This window comes from Pleuronectes platessa, chromosome 10, assembly GCF_947347685.1.
Source record: "Pleuronectes platessa chromosome 10, fPlePla1.1, whole genome shotgun sequence".
Classification (NCBI taxonomy): Eukaryota; Metazoa; Chordata; class Actinopteri; order Pleuronectiformes; family Pleuronectidae; genus Pleuronectes; species Pleuronectes platessa.
Genome location: NC_070635.1, coordinates 5,060,748 through 5,082,248, shown reverse-complemented (window position 1 = coordinate 5,082,248; position 21,501 = coordinate 5,060,748). Strand labels below are relative to the sequence as shown.

Here is a 21,501-nt window from a genome sequence, read left to right as displayed (position 1 = left end):
AAAGCAACAATTCATACAATTTAGATGAAACACAAGAGTGAAAACATCACTAGGATTATTCTATATTCAATTTCTGTAAATAGATCCCTTTCACCTAACTCTTTCACACGGAGCTTTTAAAAGTTAAATGGTTTTCTCAGTGCTAACATGACGACATTTCAGTCGTTAGTTTAGCAGGTATAGCGAAGTGGTGAAGAAAAAAGGCTCACCTGCAGGTGGCGCTGTGAGGGTGGGGAGATGAAGAGCAAGGGCGGGGCCATGTAAACATTCATTTACCTCAGTTGCGATATGAGGAAGGATTAAAGCATTTTAAGACCATGAGGGGAATTTGTTAAGACAAACCTTTTAAATATGCATTTTGATCACATGTACAAGTGAAAACATAACCTCCTGCACAGAGTTCAAAATTAAAAACCCAAATGACAGCATTTGTTTTGAATTATCCGTTTATTAATGAATTTAAGGCCACTCTGGACTGTGCAGAATTGAGAGCAGAAGGTTCACAAAGTCACGTTGCCCTTGGTTGTAGCAGTGCTACCCTGCGGTGACTGATTTCTAGTGTTGCTGAGCTTATTCACATCAGAATGGAGTCGAATCAAATAAAAACCTAAAGCAGCTAAAAAGTGTAAAAATCATGAAATGTGACTTTGGACACACCAGCTTCTTTTTGTACATTTTGCAAAAAAATTATTTTTCTCGTTCTCTGAAGTTAAACAATAGCGAGGGGAACTCCGCACAGCAAATGGAAGTTCACATATAAAGTCACGACAACAGTTTCGGGATCACAAAACAGACACTTCAGCATGCTTCACATTTTCTAGGCGAGCACTGGTATGAATCACCGTGTGCCCCGTACATTCCCATCTCATCAATAATAGGTTCTCTGCCATGCATGTTTAGTCTTGATATTTAAAAAAATTGCGCCGTGAGCAAGTGTTGAACCAGTGCAGAGTGTGTCACTAAGGCCATAGGAGATGAACATGAGTTCATTTTAAAACGCGTATAGTATTTGGGCGTCTATATTAAGAAGAATCACAGGCAACTGTTCTCAAACCTCGTCTCATTCGCTTCAGAAAATATCTAGATGACAAATAATGTAAAGTAAAGTTGAAAGAATATGAACAAAAACGAAAAATATCATTAACTATCCTCAAGCTTTCACTCATAAAACATCCTTCTTTTCATCCGTGGTTTGGGAACTCATTCAGGTTTGTGTCTTGAAGGACTGTAAATAAAGATGAACGACATTCCAACAGTGTCATGAACTCCATGTTAATTGGTGGAACATGGATTGGACTAAAGAAAAGCATATAAATCGAATGAATTTGTCTCAAAGATGGTTTCGGATATTTTGGGTAGGCATGTTCAAATGCAAATTTTCCTGTAAGTTTGGTTCTAATTAGTAATTTGATGCCATAAAATGAGGGTTAAACATCATGATTGACAGCTGGGACTAACTCACTATTGATCGAGTCTATGTACTGGCAGGAGCTCCCCCCCACCAATGTCATCGCTCGCATTAGGAATATTTTGTCTTTGTTTCTGGATAACGTGTGTCGTCCATCTTTAAACTGTCTGTGGTCTCGACACCTTTTTAAACACAGAACTGAAATGGGTTTGAAATAGTGATAGGTCCATTAAGTTGGATAATTACAGCTTTACAGAAATCATTGTGACATATGGAGCATATCCTATACACACACACACACACACACTGTTATAGCCATCAGCACAGCTTCCATGCAGTCGTCTTTGGTTTCAACTTTTCGTCTGTCAACACAGACACTGACTGGATAAAGGGCTGTTTAAGTTTTTTCTTGTCAACAATCAAATCTGTCAGAGTGGAGGAGGAGGAGGAGGAGGACAGATGCAGTATGAGGGCACAGGGTGAAGGGACATGGCAAATGTCTCCAAACGGTTTTCTGAGTCACATCGTGGAGACGAGACACTGGCTCATTATTGAAGTCAATGTCCGCAGCAAAATTCAAACTCTAATAATTTAGAAATGTAACTTTCCTTATCAATACATCACCATGAGAACGGTGCATTTAGAAATTATTGTGTGGCGTTTCATTTTCACTAAATCAGTCCATGGGTTCACAAGATTCCCCGAAATACACGATAAAATCCTTTAACTGAACCGAAGGATAAAAACATGAAAATGTTCTTTTGCGACTACAGCAGCCGTAACCATGTAGATTTCACCAGATGAATAATAATTTGGTGGGACTGAATTACATTTGATGAAATCAGGGAAAACTCAGGTCGACATCAAACACAAAAAAACACAATTGCTTCGGTATTGTCTTGGGCTCATTCAGGTTCCGACCTGAGCCACAATCTGATAATTACACTGTGGATACGTGTGAGAAGGTAAAGCAAAGAGACTCCATTCTGATGTGAATCACAAGCTCTGCTGCTCTATTTGAAGAAGGCAAATACACACACACAAAAAAAAACACAAATAAAAAGCAGATATTTGACATGCTTAAATGAAATCATTCAAAAGGCTGAACTGTATGCACTCGTTACTAAGATCAACGCTACAGATAGGTACCTCGTCTTCACTTCATCCTCAGTCCCACTGGTGATTCTACTGAATCTATAACAACAGGCCAAAACCATGTGCAGCTCTGAAAACAGGAGAAAGCTTCAGCCTATGTTTTCGTACGAGCTAAGCTGAAACCGAGCGGGATCTCTGCTTGGGAACCAATTCTAGATAAAAGTGCAGAGAAAGATATATAGATATGTGCACAGTTATTTTAGATTTCATCTCGCGGTAGCAGCTTCACACACTCGTTCACTCACGTATTCATTGGCTTTGAGACAAAAAATATAGGTCCGACTCTGTTGTGGCACAGTGTGACTGCAGGAAATCGCAGCTACTGCTCCATCTACACCCAGTATTCTAAGATAATGTAAAATACGAGTGAAAAGACAAAAACAAGATTCTAAGGCATCGCGAGGTTTAACCAGCGACCGCAGCGCTGTAGATATACAAACTCATAGAGTCCAACTTTTAGCCTTCTCTCTTTGCTTTGGCTGCCGTGGAAGAATAATCAGCGATCATCATCGTGGAGAGCCGTCAGCCAAGGGTGTGAAAAAAAAAAATCACGTCTTTAGTTTTTATTTTCAAAAAAACTAGGGGGCCGTATTCTTGAAGCTTCCCAATACGAAGAGCTGCTCCTAGTGGTGAAATTAAAAAAGAAACTCATAGAATTAAGATGGATCCGAACAACTTCCCCTTAGTTAAGTCTATAGTTTTAAAAGAGGTGGGAGGAGGACTTTTAAAAAACTTTTTTGAAGCATACAGTATTTTTATAAATCTCAGACAAGTGGCAACCTGCCTACTTCTATTCGTTTTCCACACTCCTCACTGCACCACCAGGGGGAGTGAGGAGTTCATCTGCTGGACTTTAGTCTTTCGGCCTTTGCCTCTTGGTTTGAGCTGTGACATTGAAATGATTTTGCACTTGTTGACAAACAGAGCTGATAATAAATATGAATTGCGGTGCAAATGTTTTTTCTGCTTCCTTCACTTCCTTCCATTGCTTGTTTGCTGGTTTACGTTAAAGTTACGCGACGACCAACAATGCACCAGGCTGGTCCACAAGCGCTGGAATCAATATAAGCGGGGATATTCTCCTCCTTTTAAAACAAATTGATTAGATACTGAAATCACCAGCATGGTAAATAAACAATTAAATAAATAAAACTACCAGCATGTGAGCAGGCGATTGCACAGGTAGGCCTGTGTAACAAACATTTTGTGGGCAACTTTAGCCTATTTATTCAAAATAGATTTAGTATAAAACAATCATAATCACCTATGTCTTAATGGAGACTAAATTCTATGATTGCCCCTTTGTCCATATTTCAGTTTTATATCTGTGGATCACATCTTATAAAAGAAAGCATCAGCTGGCAGCAGGGTCCACCCCACCTCCTCACTAAGGTCAAAGTTTCTGTCCCTGCTTTGCTCAGAGTTGCTTTGACAAGTTTCGTAAGTCACTCAATGGTTGGAGTCCTCGCTACAAATGTTCCGGCAAAGTTGGGAGCTTTCTGAGAATATAATGTTTGTGAATACGGCCCAAGGTGTAATTATCACTTAAATGACGGTATCATGTCTATTCTCCAGAAACAGACAAAAAAAGAAGCTTGAAATGAGGAAAAAGGCTTCAGGCCACTGAGAAGAAACCATCCCACAGCATGTGCTGACAGGATCATCCTCCTGGATTAATGGCAAAGTGCAGCACTAGCTGTCTTTTGTGAGGGAGGATTCCTTCTGTTTGACTTGCGCTGGCACTTTAGCAGTAGGTTTTCTCGCAGGTGATGCTGGAGGACGTGGGTGTAGACCTTCCTCGGTGCCGATGTTGACCGTGATGTTTGTGTAGAGGGGCATGTATTGCCGGGAAATGATCTCATATTCGGCTGTGTTCATCCCATCCGACTTCCAGCTCTGACGTGTCTTGGCCAGCATATTGAACCTTTAAATGGAGAACATGGAAATCAGAGTTCAACCTCTTGACCGCGTCACTTTATCCAATTACCAACGTTTTAATTCTGCAACTGCACATATGAGATCAATGTGTTCACTGCACCTCTTTGGGTTCACATCATTTCCTTTGTCCAGCTTGTGCTTTATCATCTTGTAACGGCCGACTTTCACTGATGGACGACTGATGTACATCCCCCCCAGAGACACCCTGAGAAGATGAGACACACAAGGGTCAGTGTTTCACACAGTTTAACAGCTGTTGGAGTTGGAATTTGCCATTTTTGTAAATAATCTAAATCAGCAGTATTTTCAATTTTTATATACGTTTAAAATACTTTGATTGAGGATTAGGATTAATTTCATACGAGTGATCTATAAAAAGTAAAACACTGGGGGTATCAACGTCTGTCAGGCTGTGGATTCATTTTTACCACAGTTCAATGTCTCATTCCTAAAACAAACTATTCTCACCTGACTCCGATGTCATCGTCCTCTCCACCCCAGCCCCAGTAGTTGTTGGGGAAACCGTTCATTTTGAGGTAATGCAGTGGCGTCAGAGCCGACACTCCACCAAAGTACATCTTGTATGGAAGCCTGTAGATGATTAAAGATCACAAAACCCCAGATTAGTCTTTCAAATATAGATGAAGCACACAAAGTGATAAAAGGTCCGTCTGGGAACCCTTCAATGGAACGCACTTGTAGCCAAACTTGTCCATGGCGATGGCCGAATGCTTCGGGTTGCTATCGCAGACGTATGTGTTGCGATCGTCCTCTGGGATGAGGTCCACGTCGTGAAAGAAGAGACAGTCCCAGTCCTCCTCCTTCATGGCTTCCCGGAAACCCACATTCATCAGCTTGGCTCTGTTAAATGTGTAGTTTCCAGCCTGTGGAACGCACATACACGCTTAGTGTCAGATATCTGTTTGAAGGTTTGACACAGTGGTGAGATCTGAAAACTGCTGACCTTACTTGTCTTAAAGTGTTTATGTTTAATATATTTAATTGGACACTTCAATTCAGCCTGTGACAGTTATAGAACGTTTTACTCATAAAAAGAAGTTGGGCTTTACATTAAATAAATCTAAAATACTTAGGATCGCACAATTAATTGTTAGGAATTAAGTAGACCAATTAAACGCTGTATCCAGATAAAGATAAGTGTGTAATGAATCATATATTCAGACCTTATCCTTAAAAAAGACACACAACAGCTGATGAAGTGTTTATAATGTGCTAGATTAACTTTAAGCTTTTATGTAAACAGAGTGAGACATGTGGCCAATCCGGCTCTTGAGGTGTAAGAGATAAGAAGCTGAGGAGCAAACATCCATCCACTGTTAAAGCAGCTCGGGAGATTAAACCCTCTAAACCACTTTAGTTGTATTATACTCCAACATGCACTACCAGTAATGGGACACAAGAGGGCACTCTTCAGCTAACCTCAACTGTAACACGATCAAAACAATCCAACTGCATACAGAGCGAAAGAAGTAGATGAACCACACCTTGGGTTTCTAACAAATGTAAAAGCACTGCCTTGAATGTTGATTCAGAAAAGAGTTTCACCTGATGAATGATGTAAATTCCATAGTTGAGCTGCTGACGTTGCAGAAAAGGGTGAAGGTAGTAGAGCAGGAACTTGAGGTGATGCTCCCTGTGTCTGTGGGGAATGATGATGGCAGTTCGATGCCTGGCCTCACAGTCAGGTGGCCTGTAACGTCCTCCCCGAACCACCAGGGGATTTTTCCTCTCTACCTCTGCTAGACTGAGCCCTGATGGGAAGTTGACATGGATTGGCCCGCCTGTGAACAGAAATCAGTCTGCTATCATCAACATGTTTAATAGATGGAAGGAAAATAATCTGGTATCGCTATTAGAGCCTGTTTTTTTAATTTGATATCACGGTTTACAATGACCTGAACTTCGCTTATTCCTGGAAAAACGACAATCTTGATTCTGGAACGGGATGTATGTTTTCAAGTGTACTAATAACAGTTCTGGTATTTGTTATTTGATACCCACAGTGTATTATAGTCTCTTATACATTCGTATCCAAGTAGCTTACCATCAAGAAATATCAAAACTGAGTTTTGTACCATCAGCTCAAAAGATCTAGTTACTCTGTGTACCAGTGTCACAGACAGGTCAATGTGTTTATATGTATGTATAGTGTTTTTGAAGTAAAAGTCTGAGAAAACACTATGAAAAATTACATTGTCATTTTTATTGTTCCAAGTAATCTACACCAGTTGACCTGTTCTGATGAAGCTGTTCGTGGGTTTGTTTTCACTACCTGCTGCCTAAAAGAGTGCAGAGTCATACCTCAAACACGATTTTCAATTATTTTTTATAAAAGAAAGTCACCGGAGCTGGCAGGCTCAGATATCAACATGTAGTTTAAAATGACCGGCTGTAATCTGGGAACAAAAGGGCAAAGGTCAGAGCCTGGAGAGCAGAAGACTAAGCAGGCTCAGTTGTACTGTGTAAACATAAAGCCGAAAAAGTTTGTTGAAAAGGATAAGACAAATAACAAGGTCCACTTACTACATTCTCCCCCCTGATAACTTTCAATGGAATCTCGCTTTCTACATTAGCAGATGAAGTTCACTGAGTTGTACTCAATATGGTTCATCTGATAATTGAGTAACTAGGTTGAAAAAATGTGGTTAGGAAGTGGGGCTAAAAGCTCTTGGGGGGTTTGAAGTTACGATTTTTCTATTCGCAGTTCCCGAGGCCACAAATGAATAATTTATACTCAAAAATACTACACTCGCTGTAGAACAGTTTAGTAAGTTCATTCAATCTATGTTATAATGAACAAAAACTGAAGTTTTAAAAAGGGTTAAATCCATTCAGACCTGGTATTATCATGAGAGATCGGCTCACCCTTAAACAGTTCTGAGTACATCAGTTCGCAGCTGGCATTAGAATGTACAAAGTTCAAGTGTGAGCTCACCCCTGAGACACAGGGAGGACACGTTAGAGATCTCTTCTCTCAGATCACATTGGGAGGTTGTCTGAGACGCCTGGGTCACATTCTATTATCAGCATGAACAGATATGTCCTGGGTCACGATGAAGGACCACCTACACAACTGACACGTTACAGTTTCACAATGATGTGGGTTTTTTTCACACTTCTCACGGGTGTGAACTGACTAAATTAAAGCTGTCCACTTGTGATCTGATCTGTCAGGGGCGGGTGTTAATGCCATGAACAGAAGTAGCACTTTTCTTTAATTGATGTGGTATTCTACATTCTTATCATTATAATTATTATTTTTATATTACCTGGTGCGTCAATCATACTGAGCCGTATTTGTTCTGCCTTTGTTGTGAGGTGTTGTGACACTATGACCTGTTCAGCTCATACAGATCGTCTGACCATCAGTACAACAATACCAGTCAATATCCCTTTGTTGAACCTGCGTCAGTGAAACTCAAGAAGGTTTCTGTTTAGGGGATCAGTGGCAAGAAAGTTTATTCAATAAACAAACGTAAAATAAAAGAGTTACAAAAAAAAAGTTTGTTCAAGTTACCCAACCTCCATAACCAACACCTGATACACCTGTAACACAATGAAACTCTTCCACAGTATATAAGAGAGATGACAACCTACAACAAGCAGCAGCAGTGCATGATAGTGGAAGATACAAAAGTTAATTTTTGAAATATTCAATGTGTTTATTAAAATGCAGGACAAAACTGCAGCACAAACTAGTGGCAAGTCTATACAAGTGCATATGTTTGCTGGGATTTGAGATCTCAGGTAAGAAGTGAGATATTTTCAGTTGCACATTGAGGTGTATGATGAAATGACAAAAGTAAGAGAGACCACTCACCTATCAAAGGAGATATCTTGGGGCAGTAGGGCATGCCATCCCCATGGCTCGGAGTTCTAGGTAGGTGGGAGAGGTTGGCATAGACGTCCCCTCCAATGACGCCGGCTGCAGTGTGGTTGCGGCTTGACGCGGCGGTGGTGTTGGCCTTGCGGAAGATGCGGATGAAGTAGTTGACCCTCTTCTGGTATCCCTCCCGGGACAGCAGGGCCATGACCACCAGTTGGATGCCCAGGAACATGAACATGTAGCGCCATTTCGACTGGAAAGTGACCATGGCGACGGCTCCGTGTCGTCAAAAAGCAGCGATCAAGAGGAGGCAGTGAAAAGAGTCACCTGACTCTCAGTGGTTTAACGCTGTGGCTCAACGCGCTCGCCCCACACAGAAATTAATTTCGGTAAGGTGATGATTGTCAAGTGTGCATTTGATGGAAGTTGCTGTCGTGGCTGTACTTTCTCTGAAATATGGCAACGTGTTTAATGATTACTGAATGTAAAGTTATTAGGTCTGGTAAAAATGTGGAAACTGAAAATGAAGTCAGATGAGTAACAAAATAAATTGACAAAGGTAACACAAAAAGGCACTTTTGGTAGGCGGTGATGGAAGGAGACCACCAAGGAAATTGAAGATTAAAATATTCCTAAATATTAAAATATTAAAATTGAATGTGGCAAATATCTCCAAAGGTGATTGTTGGTCCAATTCGAGATTGGCGTGGGAGAGTAATGCCAGTCCCTCATCATGTAGCTTCACCACCACTGAATCACATCCGTTGCCCCGTGAAGCTCATGCTCCTCCGCTCAGAGAAATGGCAATGTCAGTGTCTCTCGCTCCCTCCCTCGCTTTCTCTTCCTCCCTTTGTGAGCTTTATGCTGCCTCCTGTTCTCCCTCATGTTCTCTTCTGAGGGAGGCCTCCGCAACAACAACAACCGCCATGACAAAAGCCAGCATATGCAACGTACAGGCCCTTTACTTCACAGAGGATTACAGTGCTTCCACTGACTCACTGCCTTCACTGACTGGAGAGTCGGGGTGGGGGGGAGTGGACCATGACCAGCGTGGGAGGAGCGGTCAGATGGTTGCATGTGGGTGGGTGTCTCTGTGTTTGCTAGGGGGAGGGTTCCAGAGGAGAGTCAGGCTGAGAGAAGAAGAAGAAATGGGGGGGGAGTTGGTGGAGGAGGTTCCCACTGCTATTGTTCCATAATGAAGCCGCTCTGAGAGCCTTCACGCAGCTCACAGGGCCGACAGCCACTGGACTCAGAGGATGGACAGGACCTGGACCAATCACTCCGGCTCTGATAGAAGGAAAAAAACACAGAAGAGGAGGGACAGTTACATTGACGGACACTCTCTGGTTAAACCTGTTGACATCAGCAATTTTGAACTTGTACTTTTTTCCAGTACAAACAATGACTAATTGTGTGCAGCACAGAATGGACTGCGTTGGTTTATTTGAAGAGTCAACAGCACAGTTGGATGGTCTCAACTAATCAGGCCCAGCGTGGGCTCCGGTGCAGATGCACCCCCAAAGAGAGGCCTGCTGCACACGGTGGACAGCGGAAGGGAACTCATGTATCACAGTGCAACTTTCCTAATTGCAAATCACAAACACTCCCAATAAACTCAATATATCTGCTCTGATGCAATATTGTGTCTTTGCTGACCTTGCAAACAACCCTACCACGGCTCTGGTGCTGTCGGCAACAGCATCCAACACATTCTTAGCTGCAAATCAATTAGTTCTTGTTAAAGTAGCCTTCCTCAGACAGTTAATCCTAATCCCACTAAATGCTGTGAGCGAGCGAGCGAGCGAGCGAGCGAGCGAGAGAGAGACTACAAGATACAGAAAAAATTGTTTAAAACAACTAGAGCAGCTGTCAACCTCTCACATACACATAATACTGGTACTTATTTGACATCATAGCTTTAAATTGGTTACGTCATGACACGAGTTAGGGCTCTGCAATATGACCAAAAAGCTCACATCCTTGTTGAGATAATTTCACTTCCAGATAATGATACCGATCGCAACTTTTAGCTTTTCTACCTCCTTCCATTTTCATGATTCTTTGCCATATGGTGTCCTGCTGGGAAAAGCCTCTTGTAATGTCCGAGTCTGGGGTTTGTTCTGAGCACTTAACTGTACTAGACTTGTGGTTCTCATCCGTTGATTCTCCATCTACAGTTTGACATGATTCTTGTGTAGGTGGTAAAAAATTGATAAGTGATGTTTTGAGTCTGTTGTGGGAATGGAATAGACGCACAGAAATATATACAGTATTTATACACAGTTAAGCCCTGGCCCAATTGAATGCTTGCTGAACAGTTACGTATATGAATGGCTGCTTCTCTTTATGTTGAGCTATATATACTGAAACATACAGCCGTCTTGATCAACCACACGATGCACTAATGACATCTGACAACTGCTTGCAGAACATGAGTGTTTATCCATGTATGCAAACTGCTTTGACAGCTGACTGCAAGGATTTTCAATGCAAGGATAATAAAAGATATGTGGATCAAGAGGAGAGCAAGCTCTGCTTCCCGCTGCAGATGATTTTCATCTGCACGTGGAGCTGTGAACAGATGGGGGATTGAACCCTCTCACTTTGCCTGGCCCCTAAAATAACCCTGTAGATTATGGATATGGTTTATAGAGATCATGCCATAAAGACTCTGATTAATCTTACAGGCAGGGAGTTCAGCTCCAGCACTCAGAGATGTGATCTGGAGCACAAAAACTGGGACACCCTAACCCTTTTCAAAGTAATTACTAAACAGGTTCATGCCTTTCCAGGCTCGCTGGATTAATATAAACCTAAAACGTTTTTCCAGGACGAAACATGTCGATAATATCATTGTGGTGTTCGAGTTAGAGCTGCAAGATGACTAACCATCATGCACAAGGAAACAACCCCCCCCCCCCAGGGCTGAATAAAACCTCTATGAAACCCCCGTCATTGTATCCTATATTCCAGTATCACTTTTATCTGTAATGAGATATATGAATGTCTTTACAAAAGGCAAGAAAAGACAAGTCTCTATACTGCTTGTTTGCCACGTTGTGATTCAGCTGGCTAGTACAGTGAAGGAATTTGGGGGAAGGAACCTCTTTTACTGAGGCGCAGGCACTGACTTAACTCGCTTATAAAAGGAGACCCAGTGACTAGATTGAGACGAATCTTGTGGTGTTAGCTAACAGGCTGAGGGGTGAACTGAAGAGACAGAGGGACAAAGTGAACTGAGAGGAGCTGGAGGGGGGAGATGCAGAGCAGCCTGCATTCGGGTTACACTGTGTTTTTGATTTCATTCTCTCCTGCACAGATATCTTTCCTCTCCACATTTACAATGTAAAAAGAGGCAGGTTCGGCGTGACATAAACTCCAGCACAGTCAAGACAGACATTCAAGGCCATGTTCCCAGCCCCCCCACCCCACTCTCCTCTTATTTTATTTCACTGTGTTATAAACAGTGATGGCACATAACAGCTGACAAATGGGACACTTTCTTTTCTCCCCATGGGGCATTAATATTACATATACTGTATATGGTATGTCCACATGCATGCTTTCACACACATGAATGAATGCGAGAGGAGCCAAGAGGGACAGCATGGGAGCTATAATAAAGAGAAAACAAGGAAATAAAAGGGGATGGGGGTATAGGAGTTATATATTTAGAACATCATCTGGGGAATGCGTTTTACCCTCAGCACTGCTGTTCAAACCCTCAAGGGACTCATGCACAGCCCATCGACAGCCACAGCAGTCTCAGAGGGAGAGAACAAGAGCCAGACCTAATCACAGTGGGGTTCATCGACTGAGGAGGTTTACCCAACCAGACATTCCAGTCTCTCTACTGGCCCCAACACCACTTTTATTTTTCCTCCTTTCTTGTTCCAATTTTATTTCTCTCCAATAGTCCAGGCAGCCTCTACTGGAAATGATCAGCGCATCAACATGCAAATCATCATGTTTTTAGCAGCAACAGCCTTTTATTGCCTGTTGGTGTCTTTGCAGTTGGTAGTTGACTGAGCCAGAAATTCCAGGAGCAGCTGGTTCACATCAAATGAGCAGAGTACGAAGTGGAGACTCCGGCTCCAGTGTAGTTTCATATCAAAAGGTGGCTGCAGCTAGGTTCAAAGCTGTTGGGAAGAAAAGGGAAAACAAAAGCTATTGTGTGCAAAAGTATTGCCTTTTGATTTTTAAATTCCTTGTTCGTACCTGGCATTGAACCAGTGTTACATTTTATGAATTAAATCTGTGATGCAAGGAAGAGAGTTTAACAAAAATACTTGCAACAAAATCGAAAGCTACACTGAGTTGTCTGGTAAAGACGTTGACCTCTTAACCTCATTGAGGCACATCGCAGGGCTCTGCTCTGAAGGATGAAGCTGTCACATCTGCCTTAATGTGCCATCAGTTCAATATAGGCCAGCCTATTGAGGATGAGCCAGTGCTCTTTAGACCTTCCTGTAAAATCTGCTCAACCTCTATTTCAGTTAATGGTGTGTGGTGTTGGTGGTGGGGAATTTGTTAGTGGGACATGCTTACTTGCGGAACAAAGATTAATCAGCCTCAAAACATTTAAAGAACTCTTAAGTTTATTCTGGGGGGGAATAGATATATAAAAAAAAAAAAGAGCACATTCCCCTGTATTAATGATTGACTATTGCTACCACTGATAAAAACTATCAGGGAGCATCACTGCTGTTGGATAATCTTAACTGTAGATAACACACAGGTGATCCAGACTCAATATTGGCCTCTCATTGCAAGAATGGTACAAAGTCTGGAGTAACAGCAATGACATATTTCCTGAAGAGATTAGACCCTGGTCTAGGTCTCCTTCGGCCCCAGCAACTGTTCAGCTCGGATCAGTATTATGTTACAAACAACAATTTGTGAAAATAATGAAAAAATCTCAGGAGCTGATCGTTCACAGTGGCAAAGCGGCTGCTCCACATTGTGTTTTGTAACTGATCTAAGGACCTTGCCTCTGGACTACAGGGTTAAATTCCTTAGAATGGATCTAAGTTAAGTAGCAACACCCTGATTGTGCTCCTGCTTTGGGACTAAGTGTAGAGATCATAGCAACCCACTAGCCAAATGAAAACTTTCATTTAACAGAATAAACCAGAGTGGCACTCAGTAGAGCACATATCTTCACCAAGGACCATCAGTCACCAAGGAACAATCAAGAAGCAATACATTTTTCCATGAATTATTCCCTGGCAGATCAGTAAAGATGCACTGTCTCACAGCATACAAATGTATTAGATCCTTCTCTGACCCATAATGCATCCATGGTTTGTTTTCAAGTTCTGTCGGTTGTGATTTTATTTAATTTATTTATATGCATAATAAAGCTTATGATACATCTGTAAAATACCAAGCAAAATACTCCACAATATCCATTCGGTCTCCAAAAGAATGTAGGCTGTACTCCACAAATGGACAACTGGTCCATGTCATTCCTCAAAATCCACAGTCAGGACCAGTGAGTGTAAGATAGGATCTGGTGTTTAAAACAACATGTAAAGCTGAAACTGATGTGGACAGCAAACTTCAAATCACTCTTATGCAACACCATTGTTTTTCTTTACCATGTTGATGAGACATTAGGCAAACAGGGTGTGGGGCGTGTACACCCAACAAACTTAGAGACACTTGGAGCTACTGGACCAAAAACAGACCGAGGGAAATATTATTTACACAAAGTAAAAAATGTTATTCACATTCTGTATACGCAGGGAGTCTTTTTGTCTCAGGCGCTAACCAAGCAAAACCGGCCAATGGGATAATGTGCAAACACGCCCGGAGAAAAGAGGTATCTGCATAACAACGCGTGCCAGTGTCCTCGTCATGGCAACCCATCCTGAGCCCTGGCCATTAATCGCTGGTGCAGCTGGTACACGTCTCTATGGCTGTTCCCTCGAGTCCAAACCCAGTAGGACCAACTGCTGAGGAGCATCATCCTCTGCCTTCCTTCCACTTTCTCTTCTCAGTTTCCACAGTGTAGGGTTCATGCTGTAACCAACCCTTCAGGGACAGTCCCGTATCCAATCAAACATAGCAAGGACAAGCATGGAGACAAGCAATCTCCCATGTGAGCATGAAACCACAACAGAGCTGGAGCAACAAGTTAGACAAAAGAGCTGAGTTTAGAGTAGTCACACAAATTAGCACAAACACATCGAATCACCACCTTTGGGACGTTGACCTTTGACCAAATCTAACCTGGTCGGGAGTTCCTAACAATTCACAGTTTGCTAGAGTTTCCCTGAAAAAAATGGTTTTGATATTATATTTTTGTCATTCAATTACGATTTTACTCTCATAATTCGATGACTTTCTTCTCGTAACATCACAACTCACACAGGTACACAAAGGATGCCCCGGCTAACCTGGTGCACCTACACCCATTTAGTTCCTTTCACCTTTTATTATATTCAAATGCCCTGTGGTGCTGCTGCAAACAAATCTCTACTGCTACCACCAGGACACTATTCTCTTCTTCAACATGGCCGTGATACGCTGTCACAGTTTGGAAGTAAATTCATTTGCAGTCTTATATTCATGTTTTACTTTTTAACATCACCTCTTTACATTGTCTTTAAATGCAAACAACTACTGCAACTTTGTCTCTTGTCTTATTTTTTGTCCTACTATATTTGAGAACTTTACTGTGTATTGAAAAGGGAAACCTTTAACTGTGTGCAACCAACTAAAGAAGAGAAAGGCAAGTGGAAAGTTTACAGACTTAGATACAACATATTTGCTTTTTAACATCTCTTAGCCTCTCATAAGTCCGATTTAAAAGAATGCACCTGTATAACCAGTTTCAATATGATACAGAGAGTATCAGGGGAACTTAAACGGGAAATATCTGAGATTTCAGGTAAAGGCTTCAATAGTGAGAGTATGAAAGTAAATTAACCTAAAAGAAGTGATTTTAGGTTACATCTCATTTTAGAGGGATTTTCAGACGATCAGTCTGTTGCTTCAGGTAAAATGAGGAATGTGGAGCATCTTGTTAAGTTTCACTTCAGAAAAAGTTTGACTACATACCTGGCTCATCGGCAACATGTTATTAGTAAAATCTTGTTTGGGGACTGTTGTCTATTGGGAGGAAAGAATCACACAGACTTGAAGGAAGTTTCCCTCTTTCTCTACGAAACATCACAACTCACACATGAACACAAACGCTGTCCCGGTGCACACTCGCACATTTTGTTCCTCTCACCATGTGTTTAGATATTTGATTATCCGTAAGCGTGTTATTGCTACTTCTCTCTATGTGCAACGGCCCTTGACATGCGATCATTCATCCATCTACAAACAATGAAGCACACATCTATTCAAATCTGTACATGTGAGAACTAGAGGTTGGAGTTTCCCAACAAAAAACAGAAGTGAATCTACTAAGACGTTCGAGGGGCCCGGGTGTATCATCGTGACCAAAGAGCTGGCGACATGACGGTCACCAGAACATCCGGTTGCTCCATGTTCTAGTGGAAATGGAAAGAGGTGGTTGCTAGAGTTTTCACCTTCCACTGATCCAGCATCAGGTCTTATCCCTCAGACAGCTGAGGGGGGCATGCCGAGCCGTTTGGTCTGTGTACATGAGAAACACTATGAAGCCGTGAACCTTGTCTGGGACTGAAGCTAACAATGGCGACCATCAACCCCAACAGTGACAACCAGCCCCTCGCGACCTGGTTACTTACATATCCCAGCTGTCGTGGAACTCACGAGGAAAGTTGTCTCGTGTTGCAGTTGTGTGTTTGTTTTTGTGTGATATTCAAGGAGAGACGCTAAAACCGGTTTTTTAAGCAAACTTTCCGAAGGGGGTTTAGCGACAAGTTGCGCAACCGGTCGGGTGGGGGGGTCGCAGCGAAACTTTGAGTTATGTTCCAGAACATCCGCTCAGGCAATGACTGCGTTACACGTCAACTTGTTTAACCGACTCACAACTCACTGCTGTTCGGTAACACTTCGAAAAGCAACTCGACATTTAACGCGTGATTCAACTTCAACTACTCCCTCCCTCCCCCCCCCCGAACACAACCGTTAACTATGTCCACACCGTAGTTTAACCGACGCTGGCGTGTTTAACCCAAAGCGAGCAGGAGGTAACCGACCCCACTTTGAAGCCTGACGCCGCGGACACACACTGCTCCCCCTCCCCGGCCTCCGAACTACAACCGACTCCTGCCAGCTGTGACGGGGAGTCCGAGCCGAGCCGAGCTAGCCGCTGCGGGTTGACTGTGAGTCCGTTAGCTTGTTAGCTAGCTCCGAACCGCACAAACACAAGCACATGCTGTATCTGGCGCAGTTTCCCCCCCTCTCCCCGGCGTGGTGGTCCGCAGCACACGGGACCGTGTTGTTCTTACCGGAGAGGCTGGGTGTGTTCCCGGGCTGGTGAACCGGCTGTTCACGGTCGGTGATCCCCCCAACACGCCGCTGTTCCTCCGTCGGCCACACGGGTTCTGGAAGTTGATGCGGAGAGGGAGTGCGAGCGGCGGCTCCTCTCTCCTCTCTCTCTCTCCTCCCCTTCACGGAGCTCAAACACCAACACGAGGGGAGGATGGACTCACACCTGGAGACAACCCAGCGTTTCAGATCTAGTTCCAAGTGTCCTGAGGCTGTGCTCTAGTGGTACTGTGCGGTAGCAGTATTTGAATTAACCTAAATGTAATATTAGGCGGATCTATATCTATTTTCTATATATATATAAAAAAGCAATAAAGTTTTAAAAAAGTCAAGTTCAGATATTATAAACACAGCCAGCGCATTAAGGCAGAAATGTGACATGGAAGCAAACTGACATCAAGGAATTATTTGATTAAATTAATTGTGTTAATGATGTGTTAATTGGTATGTCACAAACAAGTTTTGTTCTTTCAACTTAACCCGTTTATACACAACATAACAAAAGCCACCCTGGGTCAGTTTTCTATTTTCGATGTTTGCATATTCCTTAATAACTTGTTTTTGCTCATGAGAAATCCTTATTTACTTTTTAAATAAAAATATTTTTTGTATCACTACCCTTCTAAAGCACAACATGGGTAAAAAATGACCCGTGTTCATTTAATGTGTTATTTCATGCAATTTTGTTTCTTCATTATATTTTTCAAATAAATGTACTTTCATTCAATATCTTGTTCTTTATTACTACAAATCATTATCTTACTCTATAAACAAACATCACTTTTACACCTATCGGTCAAAAATGTCCCGTACAGTGTGTAGTCTCTACGAAGCACCGGCCTTACTTTTCACACTGCTCCTTTTGCACATCTAATGCATGTAAGTCTTATTTTACAATCCATTACTGGTGATAAAGAGAAAGCGAAATGGCTAGCTAGCTTTCTGAGTCGAATCGTAGACTGCTGATCGTAATCGAATCGTGAGGCTAGTGAAAAATGTACACCTTTAGTGTAAAATGGCAGACTTCCTGATGCGTTAATCAAATTGGTGCCCCGTATTTGTCTTTCCATGATACACGTGTGTAACGATTTTCGTGAAGATCGGTTAAAGCAGTCAGAATTGATGCGTTTTAGGGGGCGCTGTTGAGCCATTTTGCCCCGCCCTTTTCGAATTACTCCAGAATAAGTAAACTGTCGTTGCTAGGGCCATAATTAGAAACCAAGATCAGACTGTGCTTACCAATAAAAATGGTAAATTTTTAAGTGCAAACCTCCACCACTATCCCAGCCACATCATACACACATTTAGACGTTCCAGTTTCCGACCAAACCTCGACAATGATTAAGCTATTGGCAGGAAGTTGGGGACATGGGGCCTCATTAGGGGGTTTCTGACCATGGTGTGGCTGCTTTGCCTAAAGCCTACTGCATGCCTCTGCTTTGTTTGTTTTTTATGTGAAATTGTTGGCTGTTTCGTTGAAGCTGTGACTTCAGCAGAAAGGGCCCGAGGACACGCTGGGACCCGTAGACTCAGGGTAAAACATGATCTGGTTTGACCTGCTAAAATCCTGGAGATATGAAACATGAGACAGCTCCAGCCAGGTGCAGTGGCTGGGCCACAAACTTTGTGTATTCCATTAAAGCTCATTACTCAGAAACTGGGGCACTAAACCAAGCTACAGGGATCACTGATATTCAGTATAAAACATTTTTATTTAAAAATGGGTGATCTTTTGGAGCTATATGTAGAATCATAAATGTGTTATAATAAATACTCTGAAGTCAGTGGATGTTTTTTTAAACATTACATGCTCTAGAACAGGGCCAAAACTACGTAATGAAAACTGAACACTGCATATTTCATACAGAATACCTTTCACTGTTTAGGTAAGTAACAATCTTTTAATGCTTAAAAAGAGCAAATGTGTAATTACATGAAATTATCAACACATCTGTTCAGTGAATTTGATCTCTGTCTGAGACGTTACAGAACTACCACTGCAGCTTTTCCCCTTGACCTCTTACAACCTTCCCACCAGTGAGCAGAGATCATGTCTGAAAGTAACAGATGAAACAAATGTGGGTAACCATTAATTGAATGTCCACATGAAGCTTTCATTGCACCCCTATGGTCTTTTGTATTTACTTTGTTTGGTTAATATTTAACAGGAGGTGAAGTTGAAATGTTTGATCGATTATTTTAAGTGGCTCCTTATTTAACCTCAACAGAATCTACTACAGTGCCTTGCATAAGTATTCACCCCCCTTGGACTTTTTCCCATTATGTACTGTTACTAACTGGAATTCAAATAGACTTAAATAAACTTTTTCCCGTTTGATCAACAAAACATGCATAGTACTTTGGAGGTGCAAAATAAATTTTATTGTGACACAAACAATAATGAGAACAAAAAAGTTGACATCTGTTGGGTGCATAAGTATTCACCCCCCTGTGTCAATACTTGGTAGAACCCCCTTTCGCTGCAATTACAGCTGCAAGTCTTTTGGGGTATGTCTCTACCAGCTTTGCACATCTAGAGATGGAAAGGTTTGTCCATTCTTCTTGGCAAAAAAGATGAAGCTCAGTCAGATTGGATGGAGACCGTCTGTGAACCGCAATCTTCAAGTCTTGCCATAGATTCTCTATTGGATTGAGGTCTGGGCTTTGACTGGGCCATTTTAAGACATTAACATTCTTTAATCCAAACCATTCCTTTGTAGCTCTGGCTGTATGTTTAGGGTCATTGTCCTGCTGGAAGATGAACCTCCGCCCCAGTCTCAAGTCTTTTGCAGACTGCATCAGATTTTCTTCAAGGATTTCCCTGTATTTGGCTCCATCCATCTTTCCCTCTATTCTGACCAGTTTCCCTGTACCTGCTGAAGAGAAGCATCCCCACAGCATGATGCTACCACCACCATGTTTCACTGTTGGGATGGTGTGCTCAGGGTGATGGGCAGTGTTGGGTTTTCGCCACACATAGCGTTTTGCATTGAGGCCAAAAAGTTCAATTTTGGTCTCATCTGACCAGAGCACCTTCTTCCACATGTTTGCTGTGTCTCCCACATGGCTTCTGGCAAACTCCAAACGGGATTTTTTATGGATCCCTTTCAACAATGGCTTTCTTCTTGCCACTCTTCCATAAAGGCCAGATTTGTGGAGCAGACGACTAATAGTTGTCCTGTGGACAGATTCTCCCACCTCAGCTGTGGATCTCTGCAACTCCTCCAGAGTAACCATGGGCCTCCTGGTTGCTTCTCTGATTAATTTTCTCCTTGTCCGACTCTTCAGTTTGGGTGGACGGCCTCCTCTTGGTAGGTTTGCGGTTGTGCCATATTCTTTCCATTTTCTTATGATGGATTTTATGGTGCTCAGAGAGATGTTCAAAGCTCTGGATATTTTTTTATAACCTAACCCTGCTTCATATTTCTCCACAACTTTATCCCTGACCTGTTTGGTGAGCTCCTTGGTCTTCATGATGCTGTTTGTTCAGAAATGATCTCCAACAAACTCTGAGTCCATCACAGAACAGGTGTATTTATACTGAGATTAAATTGCAGACAGGTGGACCCTATTTACTAATTATGTGACTTGCAAATGTGACTTGTGAATGCAATTGGTCGCACCAGATCTTTGTTAGGGGTTTCACAGTAAAGGGGGTGAATACATATGCACTCAACACTTTTCAGATTTTTATTTGTAAATAATTGTGAAATCCATGTATAATTTCCCCCCACTTCCAAATGATGCACTATTTTGTGTTGGTTCATTACATAAACTCACGATGAAATAAATTTTAATCTGTGGTTATACCATGACAAAATGTAGAAAAGTCCAAAGGGGGTGAATACTTATGCAAGGCACTGTATATTAAAATCCAAGCTTTTCCCCCCAGCCCATGTAAATCCTGAATATTTCTGAAAAAGGGGCTGTTTAGCGGTGTAGCTTGGTGTGTGTTTGTTTTGCAGACAGTGCTGCTTGAATGATATAGTGAATGATCTTCCTCCCACTTGTGGCCTGTAGGGAGAGCTGCACCTTCAGGCTGCACTGCAATGACTCAGAATAGAAACAGCCAGGAGCCACTGTGCCGCTTGGAGAACAGGATCGGGAAGGGACTGACCAAGAGGCCAGGCCTGACACCAGGGCACTGTCAACTCCAACCTCAAATCACTGTGTATAACTGCAGCTGAATACCAACATGAATGAGCATGTGTTTGATGTTGTAATTTGATACCATAACAAGTATGTGCTTATATGATTTCAGACATTTTTCTTCATATTGATTTAGTCCACGAAATCAATTCATACCCCGAGGGAAACATTTCCTTTCTCCACTACCTCAAAATGTTGTGTTGAAGTGTCTGAGTGAGTGCTTCAGAGGAATCACTCCATAGAACATTTTGCTAGCAGGAAATATGACACCATTACTTAACAGTGGGGGAGAAATGTGTGGACAAAGGCCAAGCAATGAAAGACTGCTGCTGAGGTAATTGCCGATTTACTAACCTTAGTCCAAACAAGGGCTGTTTACTAAGGACTATTTGTATTTATCAATTTATCTGTCGATTACTTTCTTTGTGAAAACTTTGGTCCAAAAAGATCCACGATTTCTATTAAGCTGACACCTTCAAAAAGCTAGTTTGATCAGACCAACACTGTTATATAAAACAGAGATATTCGGACAATATTCATAATAGACAAATGGAACCAGGGTTTGCCTTCGTTT

At 42.1% G+C, this 21,501-nt stretch overlaps 1 protein-coding gene across 1 annotated transcript; it reads right to left on the bottom strand.

The window, feature by feature from the left end:
• Positions 1-1,481: 1,481 nt before the first annotated feature.
• Positions 1,482-16,898, bottom strand: si:dkey-199f5.8 (beta-1,4-galactosyltransferase 3). Its single transcript, XM_053433143.1, has 7 exons — positions 16,739-16,898; positions 8,343-9,635; positions 6,068-6,303; positions 5,198-5,385; positions 4,970-5,092; positions 4,602-4,706; positions 1,482-4,487 (listed from the first exon to the last, which is right to left on the bottom strand). The coding sequence occupies exons 2-7, from the start codon at positions 8,614-8,616 to the stop codon at positions 4,256-4,258; spliced, it is 1,158 nt and encodes a 385-aa protein (XP_053289118.1). The 5' UTR covers positions 8,617-9,635; positions 16,739-16,898; the 3' UTR covers positions 1,482-4,255.
• Positions 16,899-21,501: the final 4,603 nt, after the last annotated feature.